Source organism: Cynocephalus volans, chromosome 3 (genome assembly GCF_027409185.1).
Source record: "Cynocephalus volans isolate mCynVol1 chromosome 3, mCynVol1.pri, whole genome shotgun sequence".
Taxonomy (NCBI): Eukaryota; Metazoa; Chordata; class Mammalia; order Dermoptera; family Cynocephalidae; genus Cynocephalus; species Cynocephalus volans.
The window spans coordinates 88,264,365-88,278,806 of NC_084462.1; the positions used below are offsets into that span (position 1 = coordinate 88,264,365).

Sequence of the window (14,442 nt, forward strand, 5' to 3'; positions counted from 1 at the left end):
TTACTGATGGCTCTCTGCACGGCCTCTTCGGTGGTTGACCCTCCCTCAACAATGCTCATAGAGGAATGCTATGGTTGCTCCTTTCCTCCCAACCCTGAATGCTATGGACTCTGGACTAAGCAACATTTGACTAATGCTGAGGAGCTGTGGTTCTGCCTGGTATGAGTGAGGCGCCAGACATCCAATGCTCAGGCCCATTTGCTCCATACATGCATTCTTTTGGGATCTTTGCATAAACATGGGTGTTTCACATATTTCCTGAATGGTGCAAATGCCTCGTGACCACTTCTCTTTTATGCAAGTGGTCTGTGGACACAGTCTCTTCTTGGTTTTTATTTTATGGCTTAGAGATAATTTCTCCCTTAATAGTCAGGGTTATTTCTCTCTCTGGAATCTAGATTGTACCATAACAATACTATATTTGCCTTCTCTTGTGGCAAGAAAAGCTAGGCGTTTTTCCCCTCAAGCTCCTGACAGTTACTTTTTATAGCTGTCATGACATAACAATGTCTCATCAAATATGGAAAGATCTTTTGATAGTGCTGAAACTATGGTACTCATTGTGCAAGCTCCTGGGGTTTGGCTTGTGGGATTCACAGACGCAGGCAGTTTCCCTGAACAACCACTGAGCTCATTTAGGTTTAACCTTAGTGATGCATCCTTTAAGGCAAACATAGAGATAAAAGTAAGCTATTACGTAAAAATGTAAATTGATCTTGTATGTATTATTAAGGCTCTTACCTGATGTTTGATTGGGTGGGAGTAAAAAAAAAAACCTCAAATTGACTTAGTTAATAAAAGAAATAAACAGATCATAAAACTAAAAAGTCAGGAGATAGTGCTAGCGTCACAAAAGTCTTAGTTTAGTTTCTTTCTCTGCATTTCTTGGCCCTGCATCTTCAGTGTAGAGTTTATTCTCGGCAGCTTCCCAACTCATGGCCCAAGATGCTGTTAGTGACCCTTAGGGCTACTTGCTTCCAGTTGGCATGCAAGAGAAAAGAGAAAGCCCACATTTTCAGTAAATTCCAGAATTGACATAGGTCATGTGCCAATCTCTGAACTCAAAATTGTTATTAAGAGGAAGGGCCATTTAGTTGGCTTAAACTAACCTGAGCCTGACCCCAGAGTGATGAATGGGAGTTGAGTCCATCCAGATCCCAAGCCTAAGAAATTGGGAGCACTATTAGCTGAAGGGAAAGGAAAAATAGTCAAATGTCTATTATGCCTGGCATTAAGAGGACTGGATTTGGAGCACTGAGATTGGCTTTTGTTATTTTTTGTAGCTTATGTGTTTCATACTCTCAAAATATTAGGCTTAGTTCCCATTTCTGCTTGTGGTAGCCATTAGAGATATCCATGAGTGTTTCTGGCTTCTTGTCATCTAGAAACATCGTGATTCTTCTGGCCAATGAGTTGTGAGCATTTGGGTTGAAGCATTAATGTATAGTCATGAGACTCTCCAGAGCTTTCTCCTTCCTTCTGGTGCTGCAACTGGGAGCATTTGCGATGGCAGCTGGTCATCGTAACCATGACGAGCAGAATCTCCCTGCTGACTTATGTTGGAAAAGTAGCATGAGCAAGAAATAAATTCTTATTCTGTTAAGGCACAAAGTTTTTGGAGTTGTTTGTTCCTCTGGCATACTCAGTTTATCCTACCTTGTACATTGTATTTCCTAATCCACTTGGATTATTTGGGGGTTGCTTACCAAAATCGTATATTTTCTATATATATAATTCTTTTTTCTTTTCAAAATTCTATAGTTTCTATATAATTTCTTTTTTTTTAAATTGAGGCATGATTGATTATACATAATTTTGGGGATACAACGTTGACTACCACCACCTGTGTACAACATGTGTTGATCAAATCAATATTATTAGCATGTTCATTATTACAAAGCGTAATTATTCTTTAAGCCCTTTACCATGTATGATTTCAACTTAGTAAAAATGCTTTTCCATCTACGATCTCATTTTACTTTCATGGTAGTCCTATAAGTGTATAGGTGAGAAATAATTTTGCCAGTGGAAAAGTTGAGGTAAACTCCCCAAATGCTCTGTTTACTAATTTAGCAGTGTTTGTTATTTTCTATTTGTTATGTTTTCTTAAGCAATACCCTTACCTGATAGAGTCTCATTATAAAAAATAATGTGTCCTATTTTATTGAGATTTTATTTGATGGCCCACCTCTGAAGAATTTGCTGTTTTGACTTCATTCTTTCCCCCTACAAAGTAGCCAATGCTGAAAACGTGAAGGATTTTAGCCCCTGATGCTTCTGGTGGAAAGCTGAACTAAGGGAGTGGTTTTCTATACTATTTGTCTGCATTAAGCTTTGTCAGGGTCCAAGAGCATCCTCTTGAGGGAGACCGAAAGGGGACACAAGGAAGCTGTAATCGTATGTTGGGCAATAGCCTGGGGGGGTTGCCTGGAGAGGAAGAAGTACGTATACTGAATTTCCTTTGGTAGGAAAGTGGCAACAGGCTTGAAATGAGTGGAAGAGAGAGCAGGGGCTGACTACTCGGACAGCAGAAGAGGCATTGCCTTGCAATTGGGCAGCATAGTGGTGGAGAGGGTGGGCTCTAGAGCAGAGCGGCTGGGTTCAAATCCTGGCTCTACCACTTCTAAGCTGTGTAACCTATGAAAATTACTTAATCTCTCTGAACCTTGGATTTCCCTTGTACAGAGTGGGGTTAATTGTAACCATTTCCTGGGGGCTGGCTGGTTATCTCAGGTGGTTAGAGCGAGGTGTTATAACACCAAAGGTCAAGGGTTTGGATCCCCATACCAGGTAGCCGTCAAAAAGAACAAAAAACAACAACAAAAAGAGATAGTAACCATTTCCTAAGTAGGTTGTGAGGATAAAATGAGTTATGAAACGTACAGCTCATAGAACAGTACACATAGTAAGAGCTTGATAAACATCAGCTATTGTTATTAATTCTTCTTTTTCTTCTCTGCCATTCCTGCTGCCACTACCCTGGTCTAAGTCGCCCATCGTCTCTCACCTGGACTAATTCAAAGACCTCCTCACTGGTCTTTTCACCTCCATTCCTGGGCCAGCTCGTCTGTTCTTCACCCTGTACCTAGGGTAATCTTTCAAAATAAAAATCTTTGCATGTTACTTCTTTGCTTGAAACCTTTTAGTAATTCCCCCTGCACTTAGTGTGGATTCTGAGGAACTCCCTCCTCTAGCCCCAGTCTGCTGACCTCTATGGTCCAGCCCCCACACATGTCGTCTTCTGCTCACCTCAGGGCCTTTGTATTATTACATTTTAGAGGAGTAACACTTTGTCGTCACCCTGACATTTCCTTCCGGGTGCAGGGCTCCCTACTTGTGTGCCACCTTTCTCTCCATCCCTTTGCTCACTCTGCTCATGGCAGATGAAGTCATTTACCTGATGTGTCCATCTTGGAGGAAGAATGGGCCTCAGCTTAGCTTTGCCCCTCTCCCTCTTGGAAGTGAGCTTCCTACGGGGAGCAGGTGGGTTTTCATGGTTCTCTAGGGGCAGGCTCCTTCCCACTTCATGGGAGGCTTGCTTGGTCCTGCACCGCCTGTAACTGTGTGCTTAAGCCTGCCTCTTGATGGGGTCAATTACACAGCTCGCCTGGCTAACAATCTAAAGCCACGGCTAACCTGACTTCTATCAGTACCAAAGATGCTGTGTGGATGCTCCAGGTGTCATGCCTTCCTTCCCCTCTTCCTCCTCTCTCTTCCTTTTCCTCCTCCTCCTTCTCTTCCTCTCCTTTTTCTTTGGGATTAGGATGTTTCTAGTAATCCATGGTGGAAAAGTATTTCTAAAAAGATAGTGGTGAAGGTCTTCTGTGCTGTATTATGGAATGAGTTTTACTAAAATTTAACTGTAAGCTCATTGGCTGGCTCAACAAAAGGACTAAATATTAGCATGCCTGATTTAAGGTTTTACCAATATTCACTTTCACGGACAGGGCAATGGAAATGGAAACATGTTTTCCTTTCAACTGAAAAACCAAGAAAAGTAGATGAAACTGAGAGATTGTCCAGGAGGGGGAGCCCGTGCTCCTTATTCCCAAAGCTGTGAGGCTTTGCATCATCTGTGACTAAGTTACAACAGAGCCAGTAAAATAAACACAATCATTGCTATATGTCAAGCTAAGCAAATAGGAGAAAATTGTCATAGTTTCTGTTTGGCATTATCACTTTATCCCACAAAATTGGCTCCTCACCTATATGGAATTCAGTTTTGTAGGCGAATTTCTTTATAATTCCTTCCATAACTTTGACTGTCACAGATGTTGTATCTGTTCTTTTCATAAGATGCAAACTTAAGCTGTATTTTAGTTTTAACTTAGAATTAAAATGTAAAACTGAATTAGGAATATGAGATCCTTTTAGTTGATTGTTTTTTTCTCCTTAACTTTCCTCTTCCCGTATTATTTTCTCCAAGTCCCTTTTTTAGAAAAACTGTCATGATTGACAGTTCCCACAGTCCTCCTTCCCAGACCAACTCTTGGGTAGGTAACATACTGCCAAATAGTCATCATCAGCTTACAGAATAGTGTTCAGCACATTATGGTGCCTCAGCCAACTAAGCTGGAAACTCTTCTCTCGACCCTTCTGCTTACTCACCTACAACTTGCAGCCCACAGCTGGATACCTTGATTCCTTGTAAATATTAAAAATGGCCATTTAATAGATGACTGTATTTTCTGTAAATAGATAGCATTGATTATTAGGAACCAGTGTAAGTTCATTTAGAACGAGTCACACCAAACTAACCTCATTTAAAAAAAATATTAATCTGGGCATGTTGATTTTGGATTCCAGCAAGATCTGTCACCCCACATTTCTCATGATATCTTTGTGGATAAATGTTAAACCTCAAGGGGGTATGTTTAGGTGAATTTATAAGTGGTTACATAAAACATATTCAGTATGTTTACATAATACCTGAAAATGGTGTTACCAATCTGTAGAGAGATCTTGAGTAGTTTGCTGTAGCTTTATAATTTTAAGTAAAAAATAATTTTTGTCTTTAGATCTGTCCTTTTTAATGTGTTTGTCTATAGTTTTGAAAGAACATATAAAAGGCATGTGTTTGAAGTTTTTTGATGACACAAAGTGGGGAGGAATATTTCATACTTTAGATAGTGCACTAGAGGTTAAAAAAATTTTTTTATTAGGCTGATATAATAGGAATATATGAAAGATCTTTTACAACAATACTAAAAAGTTTACCTGTAAATGTTTAGAAAGGGCAACCTGATTTAATAGTGATTTAGGTAGAGATGATCTAGGGATTTTTGTTGGTCAAAACTAAAAATGAGAAGTGGTGGACTGATGGGTACAAAACTATGCTATCTGCCCTAAGTGAATCATTGTGCAGTATACACATGTATTGAAATAACACAACTGTACCCACAAATATATGGAAGTAAATGTTAAAATTTTTTTTAAAAAGGAAAAAAAAATCCCTCAATATGAATACACGGTGAGATACAATTGCTAAAATGCTAATGAAGTCTTAGGGCATGTTAATGCAATAGTTCAGAACACAGAAAATCAAAGTCCCTGCTGTACATGATCTTGTTGAATCAGATTTGCAATTTGTGTTTGGTTCTGGGTACCATGATTTAAGAGAGATGCAGAGAAATTGATATGGATCAAGAAGAGACTGACCAGGAAGAAATGTCTACAAAATAAGTCATGGAGAACAGCTGGGGGGTTTGAAAATGTCTGGATCAGAGTAGAGAAGACTTAGGGGACACCAATATATGGTATTCAAATATTTGAAGGTTGTCAACAAAAAGAAAGGCCTTAGAATTTGTCTAGGTGACCCCAGGGATCTTGGCATATGGCAAGAAGTTCCAGAAAGGTGTATTTGAGTTACCTTTCCAGCAATTCACATTCTCAAATGGGGGTAGGCTGCCTTACAAGGAGATCAGTTTCCCAATACAGGAGAACTTCAAAGACAGACCTAGGAGCTGCTTGTCAGTTATCTAAAGGAGTCATGCTTCAGGAAGGGGACCAGATGATCTCCAAATTTCCTTCCAGCCTCACAGACCCCAGCATGAGCTCAGTGCCTGCATGCAGTCAGTACTCAAACAATACCTGCCAAGTGAATAAATACGTGAGTCAAAAATCTCAAGGGCAGACTTTTGCACTTGATACATGTTTTAGTCAAGGGTGATTCTATGGTACTGAACAGTAATTTCACCTAGTATCATGAGAAAAATGAAGGCCTCGGGCCACACAGAATTTAAAATTTCCTAGATAACTGGCTTATCATTTTTGCTCTGGTACAACTCTCTCTCAGTCCTGTAAGTTTTAGAGCTATTTCTGATAATGAGCAATGCCTTGCCCCAAACTCACATGATGCTATTTCTTTTTTCAGGATAATCGTATCCACACATCAAAGTACAACATTCTCACCTTCTTGCCAATTAATTTATTTGAACAGTTCCAAAGAGTGGCAAATGCCTATTTCCTTTTCCTTCTGATTTTGCAGGTAATGTTTAAGTTGTATTTATTATCTGTTTGTTGAAAGTATTCATATCATTTAAAAAACTAAGTTAATTTACTTAGTTAAATGTTCATGATTAGGTAAAACCACCCTTATCAGATTTTTAATGTTATTATGGCTGTTTCTCTTCACGAATGTGGGAGGACTGGGACTGGGTAAAAACTAGTACATTTATCATTCTAAACACTGAGGTCATTTTAAAACACAGCCTTGCACTTTAGTTGAACCAAACCAGAGCCTAATAATGGCTGCTCATAGCCTCCCTTTTCTTTATCTTCCTCTCGTGTCGACAGTGCAGGGATTGCCAGAGCTGTGGCAAAGAGCCTTAGCTGACTAAGACTGAGTAGGTTGTGTGACTTAATTTGGCAAATTTCATTTTCATCTAAGAACAGTGACACATTCTATGTATATATAAAACAAAGGATGTATGCTATAAGTTATTTCACTGTAGGGTGACTATTTTTACAGTTTTGAGTGGTTAATTGATAGTTAATAACCTTTCTTTTTCCCCCATCTGACTAAAATTTGGGCTTAAATGATATTTCAAATTTTACTCATATTTTGGGAAAGAAAAAGGCAGAAGTCAAGGAAGACACATACATACACACACGTAAACAATTCCCCTTAGCTAGTTATTTACCTAGTATTTATTTTAGACTAATTTAACCAGATCAAATTGGTATGTTCAGAATGTGCTAGGCTCTCTGTTAATTATAGGAGGTAAGAAAATGGATTATATGTGTGTAGTCTAGATTAATAGCTTTGAGTGCTATTTTTTTTTTAACTGAGTAAATGTTTGTATTGAGAATCTTTTGGTTATTGGCAGACATCTACATTAGTTTAAGCAAAAAGTGAATATATTCAGGGGTATATCTGATTTCAAGTATTACTGGATGCATGGGCAATGGCATTTTCATCAGGACGTGGCTTCTCTTTCTCTGTTTTCTTCCATGTTGGTCTCACAGTTAGGTAGGCCCCCTCTGCATGGTGGTCCAGACAACTTTAGGCTTTTATCTTCCGAACTCCAATGACAGAGGTTGAATCACACTTTTTTTTTTATTGCTCCAGCATGTCTTAGGATAGGCTCTGATTGTAACTACATCCTCATTCCTAACCCAATCACTGTGGCTCAAGAATTTGATGCAATGATTGGCTGACCTAGAGCATGTGCCAAAACCTGGAGTCAGGATGGAAGCGGTCCACCAAAATTATATGGACTGAAAGTAGAGGGCAGAGGGTCGTACCCTAAGAAATCAGGAGTATAGTTGAGAAGAAATGGATGCTAATCAGGAAAAAGCAAAACAAAACAAAAACACAAAACAATGAATGAACACCTTACTATTTATTGAAGAAAATTTAGAATCCAAGATTTCTTTCTTTCTTTTCTTTTCCTGTGTGATTGCCGTTGGTTTCTTCATGTGACACATCACATGATTCCAGAATTTTGAGTTCATTTCTCTAATGGTTTCTTACTTATAGTCAGACTCTTTTTTCACAAAATTTTATATCTGGAAAGGATCTTTGGGATGGTTGAGTCCACCCTCCTTTCTTTTACTGATGAAGAAACAGACATAAAGAGGTTAGGCGACACCCAAAACTTTCACCATAAGTTAATGAGAAACGAGGACTAGAAATCAGCTTTTTGGCCACCCAGCCTAACGTTTTTGCTGCTACCTCAGAGGCTTTTGAGGTTTTTTTTTAGAAATCTTATGTGGAAGCTATTACATACAATGGATTTAGTTTAGAGTTGTTTTGATGAAACCTGGTCTCCATCCACTGACCATCTCTATCCTACATTTTCCTGCCTGATGGTCCTGAAGCAGACCCAAAATGAACCCCCTTTGAAAGCCACCTATCTAAGAGAGTCATATCAGCTGTCACTATGTCTCTCTTAGGCGGGTGGCTTTGTTGGTGCAGACACAGGAGAATAAGCTTTGGAATCAAAGAGATGTAGGTTCGAATTTTAACAGTGTGAGTTCTTGGCCCAGTTGCTTGGCCTCTCAGGTACTTCATTTATAAAATAGGAAGGTGACACCCAAGGCTGCAGCATTCCTGACTCCGGGTCACCGTTGACAATGTATTCTGTGTTGTGCACTGGGCGTGCACTTGGTGAGAAGAGGAGTTGGAAGAATTGTTAAAAGCTGAGATGAGAAGCTGAGAAAGACAGGTGACATTTAACCTCCTACGGAAAGATCATCATGTGTGAAAGATTTCAAGAAGCTTATTTCTCAACTTGCTCTAAAAATTTAATTGTTTTGTCAGGTAGTTTGAAAACTGGTTCTATAAAACTTCTACTCCATGTGTCTTATAACTGAATGCAAACATTTAACTTATTAAAAATCACTCTACATTTGTACAAATGGCTAAACATAACTGCATTAATTTCTGCCAAGTCTTACAAAATTAAATGAAAAAATGTGGAAAATATATTTCCTAACTTTAAAAGCCCTGAAAACTATTTGAAATGTTTGTTTCAGCTAATTCCAGAAATCTCCTCTTTGACTTGGTTTACCACCATTGTGCCTTTGGTCCTGGTGATAACTATGACAGCTGTCAAAGATGCCACAGATGACTATGTGAGTATTTATTTGCTCTCGAGCATTCTTGAAGTATCAGCTTAAATTGTGCGGATTCTCAGAAATAGAAAGTGGAGATTCATTTGAAATTTTGAATGAAGCTCTTTTAGTCAATACTACATAAAACTCACTTGCTGTTTGTTTGATGATTAATATAGGTATCATAGAATCAGAACCTGTTTAAAAGCAAGAAGCCTTCTTGCTAGACTCGCACCCTCATTTTATAGATGAGGAAACTAAGGCCCATCCAAGACTTGTGATTTGTTAATGATTATGCAATAAATTTGTTGAAGACCAGAATTAGAATACAATCTGCTTTCTTTCATCCAGCGAAGTATTATTTATCCTTTATCACATGTTTTTGTCTAAGTTTTGAAAATTGGTAACTATTAGACACTCTCACATATTCTTCTCATTAAACCAGGAGTTACAAAATCAAATAGCTTCAAAAGTCAGGAAATTAATGTAAGTAATGAGGTACAAGACAATAGGGAGTTTTGTGGTCTACGAAACCCACAGAGGTCATTCTAATTCAAAGACTTAAAACACATTCTTGAGAAAACCAAACATTCTAAGTCCAGACGAGTTATATTCTCACCATGGGTGATTGCATGTGCCCTAGACTCAATGCCTATCTATATACCAGTGACTTACATGCTTACATTCCTAGCCCAGGCCTCTTCTCTAAGCCCATACTAATATTTCCTGTTGTCTATTTTTTAACTTATCTGTGTCTTTAAAGTGGGTTTCTTGTAGATAGCATATAGCTGGGTAATACTTTTTTATACAATCTGAAAATTTCTGCCCTTTAATTGGAGTGTTTAACCTGTTTATGTTTAATGTAATTATCGTTATGATTAGATTTAAATATATCATCTTGTTATTGTTTTCTGTATGTCTATCTGTTCTTTGGTCCATTTTTTTTTTTTTCTGACTACTTTTAGATTCATTGAGTACTTTTTGTGATTCCACATTATCTTTACAATTGGCTTAATAGACATTTTTTGTCTGTTTTTCTAGGGTTTAACTTGTCAGTCTGCTTGGGCAATCTGGCTTCAGAGCACTGCCCTTATTCACCACACCCCTTTGTGCCAAGCTATATGGGGGGGTACAAAGATGAAACAGACACAGAAACTGAAGTTTAAAATAAGTTAAAAACCCAATGGGGGATATGGGGCATGCACATGAATATCAACAATATGAGATTTTAAAAAGTTATGAAAACCGTAATTAAAAACTCAAAGTGCCTTGGTTCTCTGTGGGAGGAAGACGTCCTTCAGTGGCTAGGTTGGTAGTAGGGGTCAAATCTGTGAGAGAGAAATAGGGAAGACTATGTGGAGAAAGCGCAAACAGCTCTGCTAAGAGTGGTTGAGTATGGGAAGATTTGTACTTATCAAGTTGGTTCACGTGATGTTTCTTCATAGTTGTTTTATGTATAATTTTTTGATAAATCAACAATTTAATGTGTCATTTAAAAATTGCTCCCCAACCCCCATGTACACACAATGTATTTGTCTTTATATATTGTCTTTCTGTAAGATACATAGGATACAACTCTCTTCATTCTTAATGAAATGCCTAACCTATTTCATGGTGCACATTGTGATTATAACCTTTGAGTCTGGATTTTTAAGAAACACACAGGAATCATCCATACTAATGAATAATGTCACATTAAAGTGGTCAGCTTGGGGTGTTCCCGGAGTCTACCTATTCCTGTGAGGTTGCCATTGTTCAGGATATTTTGAGAGCTCCTCTTGTAGTATTGTCTTCTTGGTTAGTGCATAAGGTACACAAGAAAGTCAGCCTCATGACTTCATGTTCACCTATCTTTGGAAAGAAATGCCATTTCTCAGCCCAATAAAAAACCTTGTTGGCCAGATCTTTTTTCCAAGAGTGGATTTTATATATTTCCAAACATAAAACATCCCTTCATGTTCTTTTGAAGGATATAAGTACCATTCTCAAAGGATAGAGGACATTCTAAAGAATAAGCTATGAGCTCCAAAGGTAATTTGAGGGCAGGAAATTTGACAATAATCTGAGGAATGATATCTTTGGAATGAATGTATGGCTTCTCCATGTTATCTGATCTTTCAAGAAAATAGTGTTCATTCAGTTGCATGAGTTCCTCCACACAGGACTTAAAGGTCTTATTCATGATAGTCACACTTCATGGAAGAGTAAAGTGGTAAAGTAGAAAGAACATAGGTTTTGGAGAAAGACACCTTATCCTATCATGTACTTGCAGTGTGACATGAAGCAAACCACTTAACTCCTCTGAACCTTTCCTTTTCTGTAAAATACAATCAAAGACATCAGCACTGTTGGAAGGACAAAATGATATGATGTGTGTAAAGCACCAGGCACACAGCCTCACTTACAGTGGGTGCACAGTGAATGCTACTCTTCTGATCCCTTCCTTCCCTGGGGCAAATTCCCCTCTAAGACTTCATACATATTTTTAGAGTAGAATCAAGAAGAGTCAGCTTGGGCCTGAGACTACCATTTCTAATCCTTCCAGACTCCATTTGCTTTAATATCGAGACCCTTGGCAAAACCGAGCAGAAGTGGGAGTGGTCTTATCTCGAGTCCCAGAGAGTAGGCTGCTCAGCTTTCAAGCGATGAACTAATTGGTCTTTCTCTGTGATGTCCAGCTAGGCAATTTAGGGGACTATTTTCAGGTTAGACACAGATGTGACTAAACACTAAGTCTCCTTTTAATTCTATTGCAGTTAATGCTTGAAGGTGCTTTTATTTTTGTGATGATATGTATCAGTTCAATAACTGGACCTCGTCATCAGTCAGGGTCTTGGCAAGAAACAGATGTCACTCTGAAACGGGGATGATTAGAGAGTTTAACAGTGGAGGATACTTTTCCTTGCCCAAAGAATGTGGGCAAGGAAAAGTATCTGGTGTAGCAACATGGGTAGTAACACTACTTCTAGGCCTGAGAGGCAAAGGAAGGAAAGAGTTATAAGAACTGGAGCTATAGCTGAGGGCTGTTTGCAGCAGCTGAAGCTATCTGTAGAGGAAGCAGCCATTGCAAACCCAGCTGGAAGGAAGTCAGGGAATAAATACCTCCATTTCACTCTCCTCTGGCCCTCTGATCTTCTGCCAGTAGCACCTGCTGGCCAAACCCAACCAGAAGCCAAAGGGCTAGAACCATACAGACCAACTTCCCATGGCACAGGGTGGAGTGGAGAGGGGTAGGATGTAGTTATGGAGGAGCAAACAGAATATTCAGCAACTACACAAAATCATGCACTCAGATAAAATGATGTTTTCATTTCTGTTGTTCAGTTGGTAGTGGTATTGTTCAATTTGCATGTCAATGGGTGGCTGACTTAATTTATTCCTCTCCCAATATTATGAACTATTTTCATGGGAAGAAATGCTAAATAGCTTTGTTTTCTTATTTTTACTGGTAATATCCATTAACTTATACCTGCCATTCTGTGTGATTGTGTGTACCTGGCAAAGCATAATGGAAAGATTGGGATGGGTTTGAGAAGGATGTAGAAAGAGAGAAGGGCTGGTTGAAGCATTTTATATATTGTTATGTTGATTCATTTTGAATTAAAAAAAATAGCACTGGTCCTGACGATTACAATCTATGAAATCAGATTCACGTATCCTGATACTACCCCCCTGCTCATCTGTGCATGCAGGCTAATTTGCTGAAATATCTTTGTCTCTATTATAGCCTATTACTATTTGTATTATGCCTCTATGTATCCTTGTCTCTGTTTTAACCTACTACTATCTGATCTTGGCAGTTCATGTAGAAAAACTTATCTGAATGACTGCTAATTTATGAGACTAGTAGAGAGCTCATAATATTTGGATATTTCCAAGCAATATAAAATATTTACAGTACTGGAGTATACAATAAGAAACACAATAATTTGGGCATAAAACACAAATCCACGCCAAATGTGGTTCAGTATTACATTCTGATATTTGTTTTAAATGCTTGGTATTTCATAAGATCACTGTTAACAATTATAATTTCTGGAGAATAAAAATACATGTTGTTACAAGTAATTTCTTGACTTCAAAGAAATCCATAAGCAGAATAAATGATGTTCCAATGAAGTATTGAGCACATATGTGAGAGACATGGAAGCCCCCATTTCTTGTTGAAATTAATGTATGGTTTTCTCTGGAACTATGTCTCAGAGAAAAGAGCATATTGTCTTCTTAGAAGTGACTAAAACTGTGTGGGAATTGAAAGAGCATGTGGCTAGACTTGTTCCACTGGTGACACCCAGAAGGAGGTTTAATAAGAAGGGTCTTGATTTAGATTTGGATCACAAAGAGATGGGATTAAGGGAAGCACAGACTGTGTCATTTTGGATCGATGGCAATATTGTCCAAACAGATGAACTCAAACTCTTTCCAGTGTTCCTATTTGGGCTGACAAAGTATGATTTAATGCATTTTCTCACAAACACTTTGATTTTTCAGTTTCGCCACAAGAGTGACAATCAAGTGAATAATCGGCAGTCAAAAGTGCTCATTGACAGCAGGTAAGAAATGCATTCTTTGGGTTATTCTTAAGATTTCTGGGGCCCTGAGACAGGTCTTGGCAAGTGGTGGCTTTCTCTTTTAATTAGATATATGTTTCTTTTCCCTCTCTGATGTATTAAAAATTGATACATAATTCCATTTTTTCTTCAAGGCTCTTTTTAATATTCAGCAAATGCTTGTGCCACCCACTCAACATCTATTTCAAATTCCTTTGGAGTTTCTTTTGTGGAACACAGACACATCTTTGTTATTTTTCATTTCTTGATCTGATACTACTTAGGATTGGCACACATGATGTTTTGTACATAGCAGATGTTTCATGAGTGTTTGAATTACTTAATTTGGTAATTTTGGGGCAATATTGCTAGACAGACGTCTGACACATTGCTGTTATCAAGTGATAGGGATAGGGATTTTGTGTTCACTTGATAGTTGAATTTAGAACGAGTTAGCTACCATAATATAAATTTTTCATTGCTTTAAGTTCATCTGTCAATAAAGAAATACTATTTGTGGAAATGGTGCTAGAGTCAGAAATGCTTTTAAAACACATGGATTTAGACACAAAAAGCAAAAACACCTCCAGAAAATTAAGCAGAGGTAAATTTCAAATCTTCCTTCCATTGTTTCTTACTCTATTTCTGTCTGTCTCCTTTTTGCTGATGATAACATGTGGCAAAGAAAATTTGTACCTCAATCTGGCAGTCAATCACATTAGCCAATGATTTTGAATCATTTTAATACTGTGAAGAATATAATTTTTAAACAGAAAATCATAAAATGAATTAACCATGGGTGAGGGAAAATTTCAAAAAAAATGATAAAGATATC

General features: G+C 38.0%; 1 protein-coding gene across 1 annotated transcript in view; it reads left to right on the plus strand.

Annotated features, from left to right (window-relative positions):
- Positions 1-14,442, plus strand: part of ATP8B4 (ATPase phospholipid transporting 8B4 (putative)) — a 201,528-nt gene that overhangs the window by 21,506 nt on the left and 165,580 nt on the right. Inside the window, exons 3-5 of the mRNA XM_063090055.1 lie at positions 6,374-6,487; positions 8,980-9,078; positions 13,549-13,610. Coding sequence (XP_062946125.1) covers positions 6,374-6,487; positions 8,980-9,078; positions 13,549-13,610 — 275 coding nt within the window. The remainder of the gene's footprint in view (positions 1-6,373; positions 6,488-8,979; positions 9,079-13,548; positions 13,611-14,442) is intronic.